The sequence below is a fragment of the Procambarus clarkii genome, chromosome 45, assembly GCF_040958095.1.
Source record: "Procambarus clarkii isolate CNS0578487 chromosome 45, FALCON_Pclarkii_2.0, whole genome shotgun sequence".
NCBI classification, from domain to species: Eukaryota; Metazoa; Arthropoda; class Malacostraca; order Decapoda; family Cambaridae; genus Procambarus; species Procambarus clarkii.
In genome coordinates, this window is record NC_091194.1 from 19431279 (window position 1) to 19455995 (window position 24717).

The 24717-nt window shown below is 40.9% G+C and overlaps 1 protein-coding gene across 2 annotated transcripts in view; it reads right to left on the minus strand.

The window, feature by feature from the left end:
• Hel89B (histone acetyltransferase 1) overlaps positions 1–24717 on the minus strand; it is a 282946-nt gene that overhangs the window by 227736 nt on the left and 30493 nt on the right. The window contains exons 2-6 of one of the 2 annotated variants that reach the window (XM_045760944.2): positions 24001–24242; positions 22071–22202; positions 19316–19482; positions 14118–14249; positions 8238–8369 (exon numbers count right to left, since the gene is read on the minus strand). In XM_045760944.2, coding sequence (XP_045616900.2) covers positions 8238–8369; positions 14118–14249; positions 19316–19482; positions 22071–22202; positions 24001–24242 — 805 coding nt within the window. Of the gene's footprint in view, positions 1–8237; positions 8370–14117; positions 14250–19315; positions 19483–22070; positions 22203–24000; positions 24257–24717 lie in introns of those variants that run through there. The other variant, XM_045760943.2, reaches the window with a different exon arrangement.

The following is a 24717-nucleotide window of genomic DNA, read 5'->3' on the forward strand; positions in this document are numbered from 1 at the left end:
CAGAACGCCAATGTAATATACACAGATTTCACAAAAGCTTTTGACAAATGTGACAATTTCACAGAAAATGTGCACAAAAGGCATTACAATACTGGTAAAGTACGGAGATGGATCTTTATCTTCCTAACAAAAAGAACCCCAGGTGTAATAGTAAACTAAGTAAAATCTGGATCATGCACCATGAAAAGCTCAGTCTCCCAAGGTACTGTGCTTGCTCTAGTACTCTCTTATCCTCACATCAGACAAACAAAGATATAAACTACAGTACTGGATCATCAGTGGCAGATGACACTAGGATGTTCATGAGAGTACACAGTGTAGAGGACAAGCAAACCTCCAATCTGATGTTAATCAAGTCTTTCAATGACTTGAAAGACTTGATTAACTTGAAAGATTTGAAGACTATTTTACAACAGAAAATACTATGATGTTTAATGAATATAAGTTCCAGTAACTGCACTATGGAAAAATGAAAATATAAAAACAGAACCCATATAAAATGAGGTCAAACCACACTATTGAAAGAAAAAGCAATGTAAAAGATTTAGGAGTAATCATGTTGGAAGACCTTTTAAAGAATACAACAAAGTTACTGTCACAACTGCAAGAAAAATGATAGGCTGGATAACAAGAACCTTTCAAACAAGAGATGCCACACCAATGATAATACTTTTTAAGACACTAGTGCTCCTATAGTGGAATATTGTTGCACAATAACAGCCCCATTCAAAGCTGGACAAATTGAAGACCTGGAAAGCATGCTAAAGATCCTTTACAACTAGAACCCACTTAATAATTATCACTTTCGCTCAGTGAGAACTCAGCATTGAGTCCTCCATTAAAATATTTGCCAAAAATCCAGTTTTTATCAGATTTTTGGGGGACTGGTTTTAAAATGTGCGCCAAAGTGCCGCGCACCACTTTTGTTAGGCCATGTGGCAACAAAGCGGCTTGGCCCACGCTGTAGGCAGGTGGGCGTCTGGGCACTCCCTTGCGGGTAACACTTGGCCCGTCTTCAACTTGTCGGCGGGTGGAGCGTGACCAGGCTTTTTTATTTTATATGCATATATTCTTTTAGATAATTCTATTGCAAACCCATCGATACCAAAATGAAAGACCTAGGATGAAAATTGAGGTGACCAAAGTGAAAAGAGCATACACATTTTATCGCTCTTGTGCGCTCCCGGGTCACTCGCTCACACTTTCTCTGTTTTGTGTGGGTGGTACACCGGGCTTTCAGACTTCATATGCATTTAATCATGTAGAGAATTCTATTGCGAATACATTGATATCAAATTGGAAAACCTGGAATGAGAATTGAGATGATAAAGTTGAAAAGAGTATACACTTTTCAGTATTACTGCGCTCTCTAATGGACGGCCCAGCACTCCTCCCTGCTCTCATCACCTGCTTTCATCACGTCGGCGGGTGGAGTGTGCCACGGTTGTTGACATTATATGCATATATTCTTGTTGGGTATTTTATTGCTAACACATTGATATAAAAATGAAAGACCTAGGACGAAAATTGAGGTGACCAAAGTGAAAAGAGCATACACATTTTATCGCTCTTGCGAGCTCCCGGGTAACACGCTCCCACTTTCTCTGTTTGCTGCAGGTGGTAAGCTGGACTTTTTTAGATTATATGCTTTTAGTCCTTTTAGTCCTATTGCGAACATATTGATACAAAATTGAAAAAGTAGGATGAGAATTAACCCTTACACTGCTCAGGGGTCCTTGGGACATTTACACCCCTGTGCGCAAGAAAAAAAAAATTCAAAAAAAAATTTTCGTCTTCTAAACATGTTAATTTGTGTCCCCTGAGCACGGAAAACAAAAACAAAAAATCGTAGGCGACATATTTTGGGCGCAATTGACCGAGGAAGTCTGGCAAAAAGTGGGCGTTGACAGAGCGGTCGTCAGACCCGGTCAGCGTCACCCGCATTGACAGATGGGAGTTGCCACAAAGATATTATTACCTAATTGTTTCAATGTCTCCGATTGATTTTTTCTTAGTTTTTTTGCAGTAATATTATTCAATAGTGTGTATTGTAATATATTTATATAATAAAAGTGGTTAATAATCGCTATACTCAAAAGTATGATGTGCATATTAGTGATTCAATTATTATGTTTATAAAACAATGAACAAATAGTTTTGCTGCTATTACACTCTATACACAGGTTATATATAAGTATTGGCATGTTTTGGTCACCATAACGAACCACTAAGTTGGTATTGAGAGTCGAAAAGCAACGAGGAGTTACCGCCACACACCAGCCAGCCACTCGCTGCCACTCCCTCAACACACGCACTAAACTTTCTCCCCCAACAATACCAGTTGTGGTGTTATTACACTATATACAGACGTTATATATAAGTATGTGTATATTTTGTTCACCACAACTGTACAGCCAAGCTGATATAGTTAGTTCAGGCACTAAGAGTCGTCGCTATACACAGATGGCGGCTCCCTCACTCATTCAAGGTCACACGCACTAAACTTTCTCCCCCAACAATACCAGTTGTGGTGTTATTACACTATATACAGACGTTATATATAAGTATGTGTATATTTTGTTCACCACAACTGTACAGCCAAGCTGATATAGTTAGTTCAGGCACTAAGAGTCGTCGCTATACATAGATGGCGGCTGGCGGCTCCCTCACTCTTTCAAGGTCACACACACTAAACTTTCTCCCCCAACAATACCTTTTGCAGTGTTATTACCCTATATACACATATTATATATAAATATCTACATGTTTTATGCACCGTAACTGTACACCTAAGCTTGTAGTGCGCCCAAAGAGCATAGTGGCCACCCTCTAAAACAGCTAGACAAATCGTGCAGACGACGTCACCTCCGTCACCCATATGGCTCCTCCCAGCATAATCCTTTTGCTGTTATTACACTAATACACACATTATATATAAGTATCTACATTTGTGTTCACCATAGAGAACCACTGACCTGGTATGGTGAATGCAAACAATAACAGCTAGCCACACAGTTAGTAAACGATGCTGTCTCCCTCCGTCTCCCAGCATCACTCCTCCCACAGCGCTTATTATTACAACAATCCTGCTATTATCACAACCCTGGTTATTTATATCACAGTCATTGGTCATCTGTAATATTGTCATCGCTAAATAATAACAATTATATATTTATTTTGACATTTTTCGGCAATGCTGTGGTCACAAGCTGAACATCAATGCTGTTCGCTCATGCTGCGTGCGCCGGCCTTGGTTGCTCCAACAGTACTGTGCCTCTCACACCTGAGAATATTGCCCACGATTTTTTTTCAAAATGGCATCTGTTTACAAGAGCCCTGAGGAAGCTACTGTGAACCCCGTGTAGCCGCGGGCCATTTGAATCAGGCCTGGCACCCTATGGCGTATATATACGCCATGCGCACCATAGGACATGTTACTCAGGGCGTATATATACGCCATGCGCAGTTTAAGGGTTAACCCTTAACATGCTCGGGGTCTAATATCCTGCCATCCGCACAGGCGCATGTCATTTTGAAAAAAAACAAAATTTTTTATTTTTGCTAATCTGTTAAGTTCTGTTCACTGATCACGGGAAAAATAAAAAAAAAATTCTATTGTACTTACTTTTGTTGCAATAGAGCCGAAAAGCTCGGTGATGACGTCACAATCTGCATGTTCACTCATGCAGTACACGCCCCAGAGGTGTTGCGCGCGGTCCTCAAACAGCCAGAGTTGCCACAAATATATTTTCGCGCTATTTATTTACAATGTCTAAGCTCATTTTATCTAATTTTTTTTCACTAATTGTGTTTCAAATACTGTTTGAACATATTTTGTATCAATAATTGTTGCATATTTGAGTATACACAGGCGCACACAAATGTTTTCAATTACGGCAATATAATATGTCATTACAGTCTATTATATTGTATGTTCTGCTTATATTTGTATATATTTACACACACACACACACACGCTATCTGCTTATATGTTTACATATTTACACACTCGCACACGCTATACACACTTTGAAGCACACTTAGAAGATTTCTAGACTGTGGTAGTCATTGAAGCAGTCGACAGCACATAATGGGATACCACACGTTTCACACCATGTTTGCACAAGCTTCCGTTTCTTGTCTCTACGTGTCGTTGTTTTACACACCAAGCAATCACGTTGGGCTATTGCACGCCTCACACCAGGTGGCAAATACTTAAGTTTGTGTGCTAGGAAGCCTTCAGTGTGAGCGAGGCATGGAGTACCAGCATGCTGCAACAGTGGGTTTATGATGGGCCGCTGAATACCTGGGACATCTTTTGCAAACTTTCCTAATAACTGTATTGCAGCATCAAATACAAAGTCACGGAAAGTGGGCTTACGTCCAGTTCTCACAAGGTACATGTTGAAACAGTTCAGCATGCTCATGTCCACAAGATGGAAGAACACTTTTTTCGTCCACCTACATGTCTTCCGCACACACTCTGCAGTGCCAATCATCATGTCTGATTTATCAATCAACCGCATGTTGATATTATAGTCTAAAACACAGTCTGGCTGTGGTGCGTTTGTTTTATGGCTCACTTTCCCACTGTTCACCATTGTTCCATCATGAATTGTTGTCAACAAGTTCACCTCTCTTTTGTCTTTCCACCGAACTGACAGAATGTTATCACTTTTCCTTCTCTGACACTCACCAACTGCAATGTCGTTGTCAAACACAGGCATTTCCCTTCGTTGTGGCTTTACTGTACCAACCAATCCGGTTCTATTTTCTAGCAAGAAAAGAGCTAGCAAGGGACTTGTATAGTAATTATCTGTGTATAAAATGTGTCCCTTGTTCATCCACGGAGCCATGATGGTCTTCACTACACTCCCCGAGAATCCATGTTCGTCGTTACCGGGAATGTCTACATCACTAGCCGAGTACAGAATCATGTGTAACACGTATCCTGTCTCACAATCACAAAGAACAAAAAATTTCAGGCCAAATCAGTTTCGTTTTGAGGGAATGTACTGTTTGAATGGAACACGTCCCTTGAAAAGTATGAGAGATTCATCAACCACCAGCTTCTGTGCTGGTACGTAAAAATCTCTGAATTTTCCAATAACATCGTTCATGTAGTGCCTCACTCGCCACAGTCTATCATCAGGTGTTCGGTCCTGAACACTTCCAAAATGTAGACACCTGAGGAGTATCTGAAACCTGTCTCGTGACATATATTTCCCGAATAAAGGTGTTGGTATTGTCTTGTCCTTGCTCCAATAGTCATTTATTGCATGTTTGTGACAGTGCTTCATCAACAAACAGAGTGCCAAAAACACATACATTTCCGCCACTATGGTATTTTTCCAACGCTGCAGTCGTGAAAATTCTGTGATTTCCCTCTCAATCAGGTAAGCAGCATGCAGGTTCGTTTGGTGTACAATGTATTCCATGAGTGGTTCATCATAGAATGCTGTAAAATATTCCATCTCAGCCATGTCCTCACCTTGATTAGGGAAAAGGTTTGTAATCCCTACATCTTTATCGTCAAAGTGAGGAATATTAGGAATAAAATCGTCACCATCACTCCACTCAAGTACACCAGGCGTCCTGCGAGATGCAGAGGAAAGACGGCGAGGAAGCGATGCATACCGGCGACCAGGAGCTGAATACCGTCTGCGAGAAGCACGGCGGCTACGTGCACGTGAGGTGGGTGCACGTGAGGTGGATGCACGTGAGGTGGATGCACGTGAGGTGGATGCACGTGAGGTGGATGCACGTGAGGTGGATGCACGTGAGGTGGATGCACGTGAGGTGGATGCACGTGAGGTGGATGCACGTGAGGTGGATGCACGTGAGGTGGATGCACGTGAACACGAGGGTCTTGGTCCCTCATGTGGTGCCATGCGGTGGCGCTTGGCCGGGCGAGATGCTGCTGACGCGACAATTTCTCGCCCAGATACACCACTGGTACCAGCCACAGGCTCAATAAAACTTTGATCTGAGTCACTGAACCCAGAAAAGGAGTCACCTCCCTCTGACTCGTCACCCTCAAACAGAAAATATCCACAGGAACTGTGAGGTCGTGGTAGAATTGGGGTAGAAACTGGCCGAGGAGGCATGGGTGAGCGTAGAGGCCTCGCCATGGCATGGCGGTCATTCTCACTTTCACTGCTGCTGCTACTATCACCCGACAACTGTGTATAATCCTCATCGTTGTCTGAATCGTCAAACACACTTTCTTCACCTTCAGAGAATAATTCGTGGGCTATTTGCTCTGGGGTGAGGGACTGAGTGGTGCGTGCCCGTGAGGCGTTTGACCGTGCGCTCGCCATGGTGACTCTCGCTAAACTGAGGCCTCCCATGCCTTCGGTTCGTGAGTGGGATTTTTTTTCAAAATGGCCGCTGTTTACTAGAGCCCCTGGGCAGCGTATGGGACCCCCAGCTACACCGCGGGCCATTCAAATCGTGCGCGGTACCCATAATCTTCATATGACGTGAAGCGCAGTTGACTGGTAAAACGATTTACACTTCATATGAAATGATGCGCACTTTAAGGGTTAAGGTGACAAAGTTGAAAAGTGTATACACTTTTCAGTATTACCGCGCACTCCCGTCCACTCCCGCAGAACGTCCAAAACCACTAGGGTAGGAGAAATGTTTGCTCACTCAAAGCACGAAAGTGTTAATTAATAAAATATCTAAATTAATGGGACTGCTTACAAAAATTTAATCTGTATTCCCTAGAGTGCAGGAGGGAGAGAGACATAATAATTTACACATAATAAAATACTAGAAGCACTGACTCCAAATCTGTATACAGAAATAATACCACACAAGACCAGAAGACAAAGCAGGATGTGCAAAAGCAAAACAACCCCAAAGAAAAGCAGAAGTGCAATAGACATGCTGAGAGATAACTTGAACAACATCGAAGGCCCAACATTTTTGAACACTCACTCTACACACACTAGGTGTAACTGGCCGATCTCTCGCAATATTCAAAAGAGAGCTTTATAAACACCTTCAAAGGATACCTGATCAAGCAGGCTGTAACTCACATCAGGCTGCAAGCAGTCATTATGAACAGACCACCAATCAGGAGGCATGGTCATAGACTGGAGCCACAGGAGATGTTGATCCTTGGAATTATTAACAGGTATGAGTATAAGCAGTCCACTGTAACATCTCTACCCGTTTCAAGTCATAACCGATCACAGCCAGCATTTACGACTGCCACAGATTGTATAAATTTCATCAAGATGTGTATAATTAAGTAAGGACTAGGTTATTCTAAAGTTTCTATATTTCTACTAGAACATTTTAGAATTTGAGATGAAGCATGGCACAGTTGCAACATCAAATGGAGGAAACAACATTGTCATATGACAAGGCAACCAAAAGAAGGTGGCCTGGCATGAGTCTGTTCCATGACTGAACGGGACACTTACTCTCTGCCCATATATTATGAAACAAGGGGCTCTCTCACTAGATGTGCCCCTTTGAGAGTATCCTAACGCGTTGTATACCTGATGAATGGCCCAAGCTAGTTTATTTGAGCCTCGGCATATTTTTTGGAGGGTAAAGAGGGATGAAGGAATTGGATCATCAAGTGGACCAAAGGGAATTATCAGCCCAGTTCTCTCTGTTACAGCCAATATTGACAAATTTAACGAAGTCAAGAGGAAAGCTGGCAGTGAACACGACTAAAGCTACAAAGGTCCATGAACAGGACCTAGTGTGAGTGGACCTTGTCTAATGGCTACATCCCAACATTTTGATGGCAGTGGAGTCATTTGAGATGAGCACCAGAGCAGGTTTGGAACAACAAAGTACTGTTCATTATAAACTTGTGCCCCTTTGCATAAGTTTTCTGAGAGTTCAAAAGGACAAAGAAACCAAGTCCACAGTAGTGTTTAAGTGACAGTGTGCATTTGCAAATATTTCTTTGTGAATACCAACACATGCAAGAGGTGAAACACAGTGATATCCCACACTAAGAGGATTCTTTACCAGGAGGTATTATTTGTGAAAACCTCGAACATCCATGGACTCAGAGCTGGCATTTATAGTTAATGTCAAGTGAGCAGGATCTTGGGAGGAAGATGAGAAAAAAAAAATCTGTGTCCCATGATAGTTCAACCAACGCTGGCAGAACATGGCTTTCCTTACCAAACTCAAGGACAATGTATAACCAAAAAAAGAAAAGCATTTTTCTCATTTTATATCAGTAAACAATATATAAATCTCACCTCATCACAAATGTTAAGACCAACTGGCCCTTCATCCACAACCATTCGTTCATCATCATCACTACCGGCTTGTTCCATGCTCACCACACTTGCCATACGGACACGCTTCTTCTCAGGGCCTTCATCAGTTGTCTGTGAATAAAATTCCATACTGTAACACAATGAATGGTTATGCTTGTGCAAACTAACCATTACTAGTACAGCTGCAACACTTGTAACAATACCAAGGCCCAGTTACATATTTCAAGGATCCTTTTCAGTGAAGCAAAACACATGAAGCACATAAATAAATAAACAGTTCCCGTGGCGAAGTGGTAACACACTCGCCTGGCGTTTCGCGGTGCTTTGGCTTGGGTTCATATCCTGCCCTGGGAGGTTTTACTGGGTGCCAATCCTTAACTATAGCCTCTGTTCACCCAGCAGTGAATAAATCATAATGGCTATACCAGTGAGCCTTCATTTGAATACTAGCACAGTAATTACCTAATTGTAATTACCTTAGTATAGTTATCTTGAGGTTATCTTTAAATGATTTCGGGGCTTAGTGTCCCCGTGGCCCGGTCCTCGATCAGGCCTCCAACCCCAGGAAGCAGCCCGTAGCAGCTGTCTAACTCCCAGGTACCTATTTACTGCTAGGTAACATCTTGCCCATTTGTCTCCGCCTCCACCGGGGATCGAACCCGGAACCTCAGGACTACGAATTCGAAGCGCTGTCCACCCAGCTGTCAGGCGCCCTAGTTACAGGACAAGAGCCTCGCTCGTAGTGTCCCGTCTTCCCAGGACTCTGTCATATAACGCTTTGAAACTACTGATGGTTTTGGCCTCCACAACTTTCCCACTTAACTTGTTTCAACCATCTACCAATCTATTGCAAAAGAAAACTTTCTAATATTTTTTGGCATCTTTGTTTCCTTAGCTTGAATCTATGACCTCTTGTTCTTGAGGTTGCCAGTTTCAGGAATGCCTCTGTCAATTTGGTTGATTCCCATTATTATTTTGTACATGGAGATTGTATCGCCTCTTCCTCTTTTATCTTATAGCTTTGGCATATTTAATGCCTCTAACCACTCCTCATAACTCTTGTTTAAGTCCTTTCCACATAATTTGAAAGTTGTGCGTGATCCATTTTATCCTATTCTACATTCCATAACATGACATTTATTCCCACTGAATTCCATTTGCCACATGGTGCTCCAAGCACTTATTTTATATAGATCCATTTAAAGGTCATGACAATTGTCTGTTTCCCATCTTCCCCAGTATCTTAGCATCATCAGCAAACATGTTCATATAATTCTGGTAAATGGTTTATGTAGACAATGAACATTACTGGTGGAAGAACTGAATGCTGTGGTACTCCGCTAGTAACACTCCTCCAGTCAGATACACTGTCTCTCATTACCGCCCTCATTATTGTCAGAAATTTTTCGTCCAAGTCAGAATTCTCCCTGTCACCATTCCCGCATGTTCCAGTTTCCAAAACAACCTCTTGTGGGGGCCTCTGTCAAAAGCCTTTTTTCAGGTCCAGATAGACACAGTCAACCTAACCATCTCTTTCGTGTACTATCTCAGTGACAATATCATAAATCTAAGTAGATTTGTTACACACGATCTTCCTGTTTGAAAACCATACTACCTGGCTGTTAATATGTCATTACTTTCTAGGTAATGGGTAAATGGGTAAAAATGGGTAAAACCCATTTGGTTTTAACTATTTTTTGTAGTGTTTTGACTACCAGGCTTGTTAATGATACAGGTCTATAATTTAGTGGGGTCTTCTCGGCTACCATTTTTATAGATCTGAACTAGGTTTGCCTTTTTTCATATATCTGCTAAGATTCCTGTTCACAAGGATGTTCGCAAAGTCAATTTGAGTGTAATGCTCAGCTCAGTTGCACATTCTTGCAGCACCCAAGATGAAACCCCATCTGGTCCAACATCTTTATTTCTTCCTAGCCCCTTGAGTAAATTTTCCACTTCATCTTGAGATACCTCTATGTATTCAATGGGGTTCTCTGGAATTTGCATTGGGTCCGGCTCTTTGAAATCTTCATTTTGTACATAGACTTTTGTACTTTGGAACTGTTCATTTAGTGTTTCGCACATTGTTTTTTTCATTTTCAGTGAACCTATTCCCCCATTCTCAATCTCATGGATTTTATACCTTACATGCAACTTGGTTTTAATGAATTTACAGAAAAGGCCTGGATCCGTTTTACATTTGTCTGCTACTCCTTTCTCAAAGTTCCTTTCTGACTCTCCTCACTGCTGTGTATTTCTTGATTGCCTGTATGTTTCAGGGTTAGGTCTCTTACGACATTGTACCCATTTTCTTGTCTGATCCTCTCTGGCCATCTCACAATTTATGTTGACTCAATGCTGTTTTCAGGTTCTGCTCTCTGTCTTGATATAAATTTTGTTGTGCCTTCATCGTATATTTCACAGAATTTGGCACACATCTGATTTACTTCCTTGTCTAGCAACAAGTCTTTCCAATTAAATTCATAAAAGAATGTTAAGTTTACCATAGTGTCCTTTCTTGAAATCAAGTTTATCAACTGCTTCAATGTCCCTATTCTCTTCTAGATTACATCGCAAAGCATATTTAATTTCCAACAGGACATGATCAATATTTCCCAAGCGAGTGATCTCTTTCACTTGAAGTCAAATATCTCCTCCTCCTCCTCCTCCTCTTTCCTGGTGATTCCAGTATCCAGTACTGATGGAACATCGCCTTCCCTCACTCTTGTGGCCTGCTCGTCGTGGTGATATATGAAGGTCTTCAGAATGAAATTTACAAATCTGCCATAGATTTGTACTCAACTATTTGTGCCTGCAGGATTGAGCAGTTGCTTTTGGATCCTGCCTTTCTATCAACGGGTTATCTAAAGCAATGACTCCTGTCCTATATCCCTATCTAGTTTAAAAATTATTAATAGTGTTTGCTTCCACAACATGCTCCTTTAGTTCACTCCACTTTCCCACTATTCTCATGATAAAAGAAAACTTTCTAATATCTCTATGACTCATCTGAGTTTCCAGCTTCCACCCATGCCCGCTTGATACCTACTTGATGGGATTCTGGGAGTTCTTCTAGTCCCCAAGCCCGGCCCGCGGCCAGGCTTGACTTGCGAGAGCTTGGTCCGCCAGACTGTTGCTTGGAGCAGCCCGCAGGCCCACGTATCCACCACAGCCCGGTTGGCACCGGCACTCCCAGTAGGTTATGTTGGCATTCAGTGTGAACATTTAATTTATTTCCACTCTGTCACTCTCTCTATGCATTTTATATGTTTCTATCATATCTCCCTGCTCCATCCTCTTTTCTAGCACTGTCAGGTTCAGTTCCTTCAGGCGCTCTTCATATCCCATCCCCATGCAACTCTGGGACTAGCCTCGTCACAATTCTTTTAATCTTTTCCAGTTTCCTAATGTGTTTCTTTAGGTGGAGGCTGCATGCTCTAAGACTCGTCTCATGTAGGCAGTGTAAAGCACCCTCAGTGCTTCTGTACAGTACTTAGGTTTTTGAATGACATTCCAACTTTTGCTAGCGTAGAGTACGCTGCTGCTGTTATCCGATTTATGTGTGCCTGAGGAGTTAGATTTGGTGATACGTCCACTCCCGGGTCTCTTTTTGAATTGTCTCAGGTAGGTAGTTCTCGTTCATTGTGTTCTGTCCCTTTGGTCTCCTGTCACCTAGTCCCATTTTCATAGCTTTACTCTTACTCATGTTGAACTCTAGTAGCCTTTTCTCTCACCCCCAAGGGGTGGGAATGCCTTACAGCCGAGTGGACAGCATTTGGGATTTGTAGGCCTAAAGTTCTGGGTTCGATCCCAGGTGGAGGTGGAAACAAATGGACAGTTTCTTTCACCCTGATGCACCTGTTCACATAGCAGTAAAAATAGGTACCTGGGAGTTAAGATAGCTGCTTTGCGTTGCTTCCTGGGGTGTGTAACAAAAAAGAGGTCTGGTCGAGGACCGGGCCGCGGGAACGCTAAGCCCCAAAATAATCTCAAGATAAGATAACCATCTCTGGAGCTTGTTCAAGTCCTCTTGGAGGATCCAACAATCCTTATCTGTCACAACTGGTCTCATTAATTTAGAGTCATCCGCGAACATTGACATACAGGACTCTATTCCTGCAGACATGTTGTTCACATATATTAGAAATAGAACTGGTCCCATCACCGATCCTTGAGGTACTCCACTCGTCACAGTTCGATAGTCTGACTTCTCGCCCCCTGACTGTTACTCTTTGGCTCCTGCCTGTTAAGCAATTCTTTAAACAAGCTAGGGCTTTTCCATTTACTTCTGCCTGCCTCTCAAGTTTGAATACCAGTCTCCTGTGCATTACTATATCAAAGGATTTTGATTCTGGTCTGTAATTAAGTGCCTCTTTCCCATCTCCTTTCTTGAAAATTGATACCACATTTGCCTTCTTCCAGCAACTGGGCATCTCTCCTATCGTAATTGACTCATGTGCCTCTAGCAAGGATCTTTAATTTTAGTATTCACAGTGATATGTTGTCTGGTCCAACTGCTTTAGTTTCATCCAGTGTTAGTTGTTTCATTACCTCCTCTGCTGTCACCTCTATATCTGATAGTCTCTCAACGTGAGAGACTAAGTCAAAGTCAATCTTCTCTTCCAACAACGGGAGCTGCTCAGGCTCGGTTGGACACTCCATGGAAACTGGCATTCAGTACCTCACAAATTTCCTGGTCGCTTTCTGTATATGCCCCTTCTGTTTACCCTAGTCTTGTCACTTGGTCGTTCACCGACATTTTCCTTCTTATATGGCTATGTAGTAATTTAGGTTGCTTTTTGGCTTTGAGTGCAATGTCGTTTTCGTAATTTCGTTCTGAATCTCTTCTTATATTAATGCATTCGTGTCTATATGCAGGCGATGAGTCACAATAACGTGGCTAAAGTATGTTGACCAGACCACACACTTGACAATCTACTTGAGAATGGTCCAGGACGGACCGAAACGTCGTCGTCTCTTCACCTTCTAGTGTGTGGTCTGGTCAACGTATTCGTGTCTAGCTCTGTTGCATATATTCTTGTTGTCCTCTGTCTTCTGTACTTTCTCCACTCCCTCCTCCTCATTATTGCTTACTGACACTGTCTATTAAACCATGGGTTACTGTATTATATTCCCTCCTACTTTTTTCCCTTACTGTATGTATAAAACTTTTCTGCCTCCTTGCATTTCCACTTGACTAGGCCCCTCATATCGTGTACTGGTTTTCTTCCTAGTTCTTCCTCTAATTGCACTTCTCCCAGATATTCCCTTATACTCCTGCAATGTCTTTTTCCTATTGTCTACTCCTTTCCCAGACTTCTTGCCTCGTGGTCACAATTATGTGTTTGTGTATTAAAAGTTGTATAACTAGTATCACAAGATTGTAACTTGCATAGCTAAATGAAATGTAGAGTTCAGCTCTGAATTCATTATGTGCATCTGTAACCCTGTCCACCACTGCCCACGGGATGGGTATGGGGTGAATAATACATGACTAAACTAATATTAATAAAGATTGTATATGCTATCTCAATATATAACTCAATCCAAACTTGAGATCTAATGTCTCCTTATAATAATTTTGAGCTAAGAAATAATAGTCAAGTTACCTCTGTTTTCATGACCAATATCATAACAAAGTTTATCAAACTCATAATAATTCCACACTCAAATGTTACTGTTGAACTAAGTGAAATAAGCTGTAGGTAAGGGCTGGAATGGACACAAGAAAAATTATGTATGTAATTAAGAAATTGTTGGAACAAATGCTTTGCTATTCACTTTAATAATTCAGTATATTAATAAAAACAATGAACAAATCATTAATAAGCACACATTCAATAAAACATTAATACATACACATTCAGATACATCCACAGATTTTTGTTTAGCCAATAACTTCGCTTTTCTTCTAGCACGATTCAGCTCTCTTGAACTTAAAACCAGTCCAGCAGATTTCATTTCCCTTTTAACAATGCTCATAACAGAATCCTGTAAAATGTTAGAACAATAGATTAAATAAAATATATTATTAGTACCATTACATAAATACACTTACAGTCTAAGTCAATGTCAAGCTGATATAAAATATTGCACAGTTAAAAAGAACAAGTCACCAAACATGCATGAGAGTCCACCCCCCCCCCCCCCCCACCCGCCTCAAACCAGTCACCAACATATAGCACATAAAAACCAAAAGACAAAAAAATTGACTGACACAATTCAAATCTTTTCCAATTGATAATCTAGCATTCAGATGATGCAAAAATGCATCATCTGTACGTTGACAGTCAAGTTTCCATTGATGCTAAAATACGTCATCCATCTTTGAATTTCTGAATACGTATTCACTATATTTATTTATTTATGTATTACCTATATTTGTATGTACTGTATATGTATTGTTATTTATTTTATTTAATATTAAAGAGTACCACCTCTGGCTGGATTTATTTTAGCCTACATCCTACCATATTTATTTTTATACAGTATTTATAATTATATATATATATATTGGTAGCAGTTTCTCTTGTAAATATTTGTTAAATATGACCGAAAAGGTAAGATTAATAATTCTAACGCGAATTTTCTCAATATTTCTTATGTTTCTTTTCACTGTCGATGGTAATTGAAAAATCAGTTCTCCAAAATTCATTTTTATTTCTAGTCTGACGCGACGCTTGAACGCGTTTCATAATAACTTATTACATTTTCAAAGACTTTAGTTTTCATACACAACTGTAACCTGTAAATACATCCATACTTATACTCGCATTTGGGTGAGGTGATTGATATTTACCCAAGACAGAACACGAACCAATGGGTATAAAAACATAAGAATGGAAGTACTGTAACTGCAGAAGGCCTATTGGCCCATAGCATCACCACTTCCTCTTGATGCTTCTATACTGGTTCGGAGTCTTGAAGTGGGTAGAATAAAATTGTGCATTAATTGGCTGTTGATTGCTGGTGTTGACTTTTTGATGTGTAGTGCCTCGCAGATGTTGATCCTCCTGCTATCGCTGTATCTATCGATGATTTCTGTGTTTGTTAAGATTTCTCTGGTGATGGTCTGGTTGTGGGGAAAGATTATATGTTCCTTGATGGAGCCCTGTTATTCATGCATTGTTAATCGCCTGGAAAGAGACGTTGTCTTGCCTATATACCGAGTTCTTTGGGGCTTACAGTCCCCAAGTGGGCATTTGAAGGCATAGATGACGTTGGTCTCCTTCAAGGTGTTATGCTTGGTGTCTGGAGAGTTCTTCATGAGTAGAATGGCCATTTTCTTGGTTTTGTAGTAAATCATCAATTGTATTTTTTATTTTTGTCTGTAGGGAATAACGTTCCTATCAACAATATCTTTCAGGACCCTTCCCTCCATTTTATGAGCCGTCGAAAAGAAGTTCCTGTAAAATAGTTTAATACGGGGTACATGTGTTGTGTTAGTTGACTCTTCGTGAAGAGTCAACTAACACAACAAATGTACCCCCTATTAGATGCATGTGCAGGCTGCATGACGTCCAAACTGCACAACCCGCTCAGCAGGGAGGGCCCCAACTAGGAGTATTTAAGGGGTATTAGCAGTGCCGAGACAGAGCACGGAGAGAAGATATAATCACAAAAGAACGAGACAGTACCGAAAACCAAGAAGCATGGAAGAGGACTAATGAATCTTAGAAAGGACTGGCAGTAAGCCTCACTGGAAGAAGACAGACGTTCCAATAATACGGGAAGAATTGAAGACCTTCCAGAACCTACAGAAGCAAGTACAAAACCACAAAGGCTCATAAAGGCACAGTTTCACCCGAAACGAAAGGTCATGCAGAACCCCGATACGAGGGGAACATGACCCCGACATGACGGAGAAGTCCCATCCCAGAGAAGAAGGGCGAGAAAACAGAAGAGCACCCACCGATATTATGGAACCAACGGACCCGAAGGGGTAAGGAACCGAACTCGGCCCCTTCCCAGAACTCGGGAAGGGGCCGACGCCCAACAACTCGTTCGCAGAGGGGGATAAGGAAAAACCCCACTCCCCGCAACCACAAGCCTCGCACATAGGATAGAAAAAAACCCAGCGGGTGTCCAACGGGGCCCGAAGCCCCCAAAGTCAGTCCTTCCCCAGCCCCGGGAACCTCCACGGCAGGCCCCAGGGCCGAGTCGTCTCCCTAAGCCCCAGCCTCGCAAGAAAAAGCTAGGGCAGCCGGATAAATACTAAGGGAGGAAGCCCACTGGCATATTCATACAACACAGCTGGAGAAACATGCTCGAATGCCTCTGTCGTTAACCCCAAAAGGGGAAATCCCCGTGACCGCCCAAGTCTCAAGACCATTGAATCCCCGCCCCGAACCCACAGACTGTTAAGATCTGGATGCAGGGAGGAATAGGGTTGGGGGGAACCAGACTAAACCCCAACAGGTCAAGGGGGGAGCACGGAAGGAAACAAAACCGAAGCGACCAACACCCCCAAGCCCCATCATAATAATTGAAACGGGGCAGCCTCCGGGCTTCTGGGGAGCAAACAACCTAGCGCGTTGCAACCATCTGAACCCAACATGCAATGCCCGTGCCGCCTGCACCCGTATAGTCAGCATAAAATTGGAATTGGGTAATGGAGTCACAAACAAGCAACAAAACTCACAGGACTTTTGGTTTTTGCCATCAACTCAACAGGCAGCAGACGGAGGCAAAACAGTGAGAGTCACCCTCAGACAAGGGGACAGAGCGCTGCAGCAACCTATAACGAGCATGCAACCCCGAAGCTGCCTGCACCTGAATATCATCAGTGGATTGGGTGAAGCGGAGTACATGCAAGCAACACCACTCATAAGACTCCGGGTTGATGGTGTCACCGACCCAACAGGCAGCATGATGGAGGCAGAACAGGCGATTGTCACCCCCCGAGAAAAGAGGACAGAGCAGCCCTCAAACTCGCACAAAGCGAAATGGGACCCAGGGGACGCATCCATCAGACCACTTTGCACCAGTGGGGTTTTCCAGGGCCCTTAGACCCTCTTCTAAGGGAAGCCCAGGCAAGGTGCTGCTAACCGGCGACCCAAACTACCAAGCAAACAACTCATAGCTGAACCCCTGGGGACGTGTACACACCCTGGGACCTAGGTGGAGGATCATCAAGAATACAAAATAATAAGGGTCAACAACACCAAGGGGCAGACCCCCACCAGGCAGAAAACATAAATAAAAGAAAAACTCCGTCCTAGTACAACATTCCAGGCGGAACACAGCTGCCCACTGTATTATGGTGAAAACAAGCTGCATAGTACCTTGTGCCCCTACCAGTGATGAAGCTACCTCCTACCCAGAGGCAAATAGGGGTGCATGAAACACCCCAGCTGACTCCAAGGGCAGGCAAACATTGAGCAGCAGAAGACCACAGCAGAAGTAGATCCCAGGCGACTTGTGGAAGATAACCCCAAGCCACAAGGGCAATACTTACAAGGCACCTAAGGAAGATAACCCCTAACCTTTCCTCGTAGCTCTTGTCCTTCAGTTCTGGGAGCCACTTAGTGGCATGTCTTTGTACCTTTTCCAGTTTGTTGATGTGCTTCTTAAGATATGGGCACCATACAACCGCTGCATATTCCAGCTTTGGCCTAACAAAAGTCATGAACAATTTCTTTAGCATTTCTCTATCTATGTATTTAAAAGCAATTCTGAAGTTAGAAACTGTAGCATAGGCTGTCCCAGCTGTCAGGGCGCCTGACAGCTGGGTGGACAGCGCTTCGGATTCGTAGTCCTGAGGTTCCGGGTTCGATCCCCGGTGAATGCGGAGACAAATGGGCAAAATGTTTCTTTCACCCTGATGACCGTTACCTAGCAGTAAATAGGTACCTGGGAGTTAGACAGCTGCTACGGGCCGCTTCCTGGGGGTGGAGGCCTGGTCAAGGATCGGGCCACGGGGACACTAAGCCCCAAAATCATCTCAAGATAACCTCAAGATAGGACAAACACACTTTGGAACTTTTTGTTTAATGTTTCACACATTTCATTTTCATTTTCCGTGTGTCTGTCTTCCATTTTCTACTTCTGAATATTATCCTTTATCGGCAATTTGTTGTTTATGAATTTATAGAATAGACCTGGTTCTGTTTTACATTTGTATGCAATCCCTTTTTCAAAATTTCTTTCTGCCTCTTTCCTCACTGTCATGTAGTCGTTTCTCGCATCTTAGTATCGCTGGTATGTTTGGTGGTTTGGCCTCTTCCTATATCGATTCCATTTTTGTGTCTTTTGGTCTCTGGCCCTCTCACAATTTCTGTCGAACCAATCCTGTTTCCTAGTTCTGCATCTCTGCTTTGGTATAAATTTTTTTGTGCCTTTGAATAGGTGAATACAACTAGGTGAATATGGGGTTTCAATAAACATTGTTCCTCGTGCCTCTCTGAGGGGGGCCAGGTTCCGGCTCGTGGTCCCCAGTAGGCCTAGAACTCCATTCACTTGACTGATGCCAGGATCTAATACAGTACATTCATATCAGCCCAGATTGCTCCAGGGAGCAATTATTATCATAATTTTATTATCGTAATTATCATAAATTTCTAAGGGGAGACGAAGGGGCTCCCCCCTAGAAAATTGCGATAATAATGTTTTTCGTTTTACATCGATATAAACTAATCATGTGTGCACATTTCCATATACTGTACATATATATTTATTATGTTGACAAATATAATGAGAATGATGAAGAATGTATGAGGAACACTGAAATGTAAATAAACATATATTCAGCACCAACATGCACAATCTCTTATCAAAACACTATTTGTCTTGCATCTATAATCTAGCAAATGTATTTGCAAACATTCTGACACTAAATTCATAGCTGTAGCACAATAACTGAGAAGTCGCAAAAAGAGTACAGCATAATCTAAAGGCACTGCTGATCGTAATCCTGAGATGCCCAAAACATTTATAGATGGGCACTCACCAAGGTACTGGAACGTTAAAGAGATAAGATTGAATTTTCTATTGTAACAGCAGAAAATTTTCAAAATACAGAATGAAATTCAGTACTGTAATACTGAAAATGCTCTAACCTTTCCCTGGCCATTGACAGGAGTCATTTCTTCAACCTGAGACTCAGCCAGGTCTTCATTTGTAAATATACTCTCAGTGTTTATTCCCATTGCCTCAGCAATGTCCAACCCAAGCCGCTGGTTCACTAGCCGACGCTGGCAGGCAAGTCTATCTGCAGGATTAAGAGCTGAAAAAAAAAAATACAGTATGCATTGTAAACATAATTTAAATTTTTGTTAATATTAAATATTTTTTTAAGCTATCTATACTGTAGAAAATCCAATACAGTGATGCCATCCATATAAATACTGACCACTTGTACTTGTATTATGGTTACAGACTTTTAAACTAATAACAGTTAAATGAACTAACTACTCAAGTGCAAGAAAACTAGAAGAACTTGACGAGTCCTCGTTTTAAAACATTAAAAGGATTGGGTTAGATATAGTTAGGTAGATAGCCAACATCATAGCAGTTCTTGGATATATACAAATTAACTATGATAAATTCATCATCCTTTAATGATAATTTAACTCAGACACTCTCTGTACCCTGTGTGTGTCGGTGGCTCTACTAACTCTGCTGGTGGAGTTCTTATCACGAATCAACGTCCTCCTTATGTTATTTATAGAGAAAAAGGTGAAACCCGTTATAGCCATTTAATTTCAACAAGTCTTCATTCCTCCCCCGTCTCCTGAAGGGCCATGACATCAGTATAATTTCCCATCACGTAACAATAAACACCCATAACTCTGTTTCTTAAATTGTCATTAAGTCATTAATGACAATTTATTAGTCATTAAATGAAAGTCATTAACATTCCATGACAACATTTTCAATATAGGGTGAGCAATTATAAAGCAATGCAAATTCTAATTCATTTCCAATAGGTTCACTAAATGATAACCATTAATTGTGTATTATCTCCCACCACCTCCTAATTTCACCAGCATCAATAATGTTCATGAAAAACTTAAGTTAAAAGTCCATCTTTTTAAAGCTTCCTGCTTAAAATACTGTACATAGTTCACTCAAACATTAAGTACTAGAGATGCCTTATTTGGCTTCCCAGGCATAACAAGGCAGGTATACAAAATATTTTTGCATAAATTATTACTGTATGTACTGCATTTTCCTTAGTAAACTTTGTTATTTACGAACAAAAAAAACAAAAAAGGCAATATAAGGCACAGTACAGTGAATGTTGAGTATTTTGAGCACAGGATGTTGAGTGAATGAGCAAAATTTAAAAAGCTATATGCAACAGACTTTAAATGCATCAGAGGAGTCCAGAACAAACCATTCTATTCATTCAGGAGTGCAATGTATATCTCGTTCATTTTCATTTCAGTCATATTCTCCGATTAGAAATAAATTAAAAGGAGGTATTGTAAATAAAATTTTATCTTTTGAGAAAATGCCTAAAATACCATAGCATAAACTGCTCAGCATAAGGGGGGCATAATTCAAAAAAATATTTAAATTATGTAAAAATTACTTAAAAATGTTAAACAAATCTCCAACTTATTGTCTTTAGCGTCATGAAACTTTCATCAAAATATTTTCAGAAATTTATTTTAGACAAAAATTTACAAAAAAAAAAGATTCTTTTGTTGATAAGGAGGAGTTGATAAGGATAAGGCTCCTATTAACTGGAACTGATGGATAATGCAATAATACAGATGCAAGCACCTGTCTGACGCACAAAGAATAGTAGTAACAAGTGTCCACAAAGTGGATATGCAGCTGGTGCCTCTACAGCATTTGTGAATAATACATAATAACACAAATAATAATGAATAAGTATGTTAGTATGCTCTATTTTGTTATATATCATATAAATACATTGCCCAAAGTTATTATCAGTTACTTTCAACAATGTTCAAAAAATATTTTTTTAGAGGATTTTTTGTTAGGTTTTTAGTTTTTTTCCTCCTTTGTTTATTATTTGAATTTGTTGTAACCTTTACATCGTGGAGAGTGTATACCCGTCCCTAACTATGTGAAGACAGAATTAAATTGGTCAACAAATAAGTCAGTCACAACTCTCAGAACTTGAGACTTTGAATTTTTTTTGCCGATATGCTACCTTGAGGCTACCTTGAGGCGATTCCGGGGCTCAGCGACCCCGCGGCCCGGTCGTCGACCAGGCTTCCTCGTTGCTGGACTGGTCAACCAGGCTGTTGGACGGGCTGCTTGCAGCCCAACGCATGAAATATTTGATGTATAAATATATACAGTACTGTAATATTAGACGTATATTTTCACAGATTTCAAATTCTATTTTCCCTTGTTTCTTTAGGTAGTTTTGATGATTAGGGACCAGATTAGGGTTTTTTCTTATATAAAGTATACCCTAAATATATCTCCTAAATCATTATAATTATTATAATAGTTCCTATACAGTATTTTGTTTTTTGGGGGGTTATTTTTTCTTGACTTCATTTCAACACATATTGACCTACAACTTTCACATATTCGAGTACGAATGCTATTCTGAAAGCATAAAAACACCAAATGAGCAATTGGTGATATTTTATATTTTTGTAGCCAATTTCAAAATCTTAAGTTTTTAATATTCAATTTTATAATTATTTTTTTTATTTTCTTGTTTTTCAAGTTACACTGCTATCATTTAGACAAAGTTGGAGCATTTGCCTAGTAGATTATGCACAAAACATTTGAAAGAATTTCAGAGAATTGTGAAAACTGAGCTCAAGGTCAAACTTCGTATGAAGTTTTGCACAGTTTAGGGGTTAAACACTTTACACTTACGCATATTTTCATCCTCCGCCTCAAATAGTTTTTCATCTGCAGCCATGAGGTACGAGCCCTTTTGAAGTACGTGTGCAAGGTTAAATGCGCCAAGCGATAGTCTTGGTTTAGTGTAATCTTCCTCTTGGAACTCTGAAAAATTCAATATTAAGATTAATACAGAATGGTGTAATGCTAATTTTCAATCATCAAATATCTTTTGTATAGAATTTAGCTCTAGTTAAATTATATTTCTGGGGTGGCCGACACAGTGGCTTCCCAGAGCCTATGCATTGGTACCCCAAGGCCAATATGATCCCATCATGAGTATGAACCGGAAATTTGCCCTCCCTCAGGGGCTGGAAAGCCGAGGGTATACCCATTGTATACCTGTCGATGATTCTGAGGATCCATGTCCCTACGGCCCAGTCTCTGACCAGGCTTCCTGGTTGGTGGTCTAGTCAACCAGACTGTTGGATGTGGCTGCTCACAGCCTGATGTATGAATCCCAGCCTGCTTGATTGGGTATTCTTTGGAGGTGTTTAACAAGTTCTCTCTTAAACAGTGAGGGGGGTTTGCCAGTTATGCCACTTATGTGTAGTGGAAGTGTGTTGAGCAGTCTCAGGCCTCTGATGTTGATAGATTCTCTCTCAGAGCACCTACTGCATCTCTGCTCTTCAATAGGGAGAATTCTGCACATCCTGCTATGTCTTCTGGTCTCATGTGATATTTCTGTTTGCAAATTTGGGACCAGCCCTTCTAATATTTTCCATGTGTATATTATTTCTCTCCCACCTGCACCCTAGAGAATACAGATTTAAGCATTTTAATCGGTCCCAATAATTTAGTTGTTTTATTGAGTGGATTCTAGCAATAAAGAATATCTGCACGCTCTCAAAGTCAGCAGTTTATCCAGCTTTGAAAGGGGTTGTTGCAGATAAAGAGTCACAATAATGTAGCTGAAAAATGTTGACCAAACCACATACTAGAAATTGAAGAGACAACAACGTTTAGGTCCGTCCCGGACCATTATCAAGTCAATCAAAACGTCATCATCTCTTCAATTTTTTTTGTGTGTGGTTTTGGTCAACAGAGGGGTTGTTATTCTGCAACAATATTCCATTCTAAAGAGCACCAGCATCTTGAAAGTATCATCATTGATACATCAAAAGCATCATAGGCTCATTCTGGTGACATAGATCACTGCAAAATCACTAATTTCCACAGACCGTAAGTGGGTGACCTGACACGTTAACCTTCTTACCTATGAACAAATCCACAGGGGCCGTGACGAGGGTTCGAACCTACGTCCGAGAGGATCCCAGATGCGCCTTAATCAAATGAGCTACGACATGGTAAAAGAATTGTAACCGGGAAATCAACTGGACCTACCACGGATCCTGCAGTCTCTCCGAGACACAAACCAGGTTTTTACACAATTCCCCCATGCACCCGGGTTCTGTCAATAAGCTGTTCTATCTCTTCGCCCTTACTTCATTACACACAGAAATCACAATAGTGTGATGCATCAAATGAAATTATCTTCTTACCTATGCTTGAGGTGTAAAACCAGTTTCTTGCTTCAATATGGCTACCTTTCCTGGTGTTCCTCTACTCATAAAGTTTCCTTATATCTTTGGCTAATATGTCAATGGGTTCATAAAAGCCATTGTGTACTAATCACTCCTGAGGCAGCTCGACCTTTACAATGATACCAGACATGCTTGATCTGTACAAGCATTATTATAGATCCCAGGACATTATGCACTCTTGGTGACCGCACTCAAGGTTGGCTGAACAGTGTAAACTTAACATGCCACAGTAAACAGCTGTGGAAATTTACTTCCTCACACCAACTGCAGACACTTTACCAATGAGTGATTCTTGACAAATTAAATAAAGCAATTTGTGCCAAGCCTCTAAATTTATACAAGATAAGAAATATACATACCCCGTTCACCCTGCAATGGCTGAGGGTTCCACTGTGGCACATTCCTGACAATAGCCTCAACTGCAAGCCCAGCAGCAATCCTGACATCCCATGACTTTGAACTAAGGTATGTATGAACACGATTAAGGAGGGAATTGAGTTCATATGGATGAAGACGCACGACTTCACCCAGCTGCTGAGCTGCCGCCTGCCGGGTGACTCCTGATCCTCCATTTTCCAACAGCAAGAACAATCGGTCTAATCTGAAATTTACCATTTTATATGTCAAAAGGCATTGAATTATAATGAAAAATACATTCATATATTATATACAGTATTAAGAATATCAAAATTGAAGTTTGAATTTTCAAACTTCAAGATAGGCTGTGTATCAACTTTCACAACATAGCTGGCTGTATATGATATACAGTACAATAGTACAGGATAATACTACAATTTAATAATTCTGAATAGAATTTAATAACAATAATAAATAGAAATAGCACGAGATTAACACAGTACTTGTCGACATTAACCAATGATAAGATGCAGAATACGTAGTGGTAATTAACAGCAGGCTACAACAAAATAAAAAGAAGAGTTTGACGATTATATATCTACCACAATTAATATATTTGCTCGAATGGGTGTGCTAGTTATAGGAAATAAAGGACACTAAATTTACTCACAGTGAAAGAAACTAAAGTTACTCATGTACCACCAAACCTAAAATAAGAC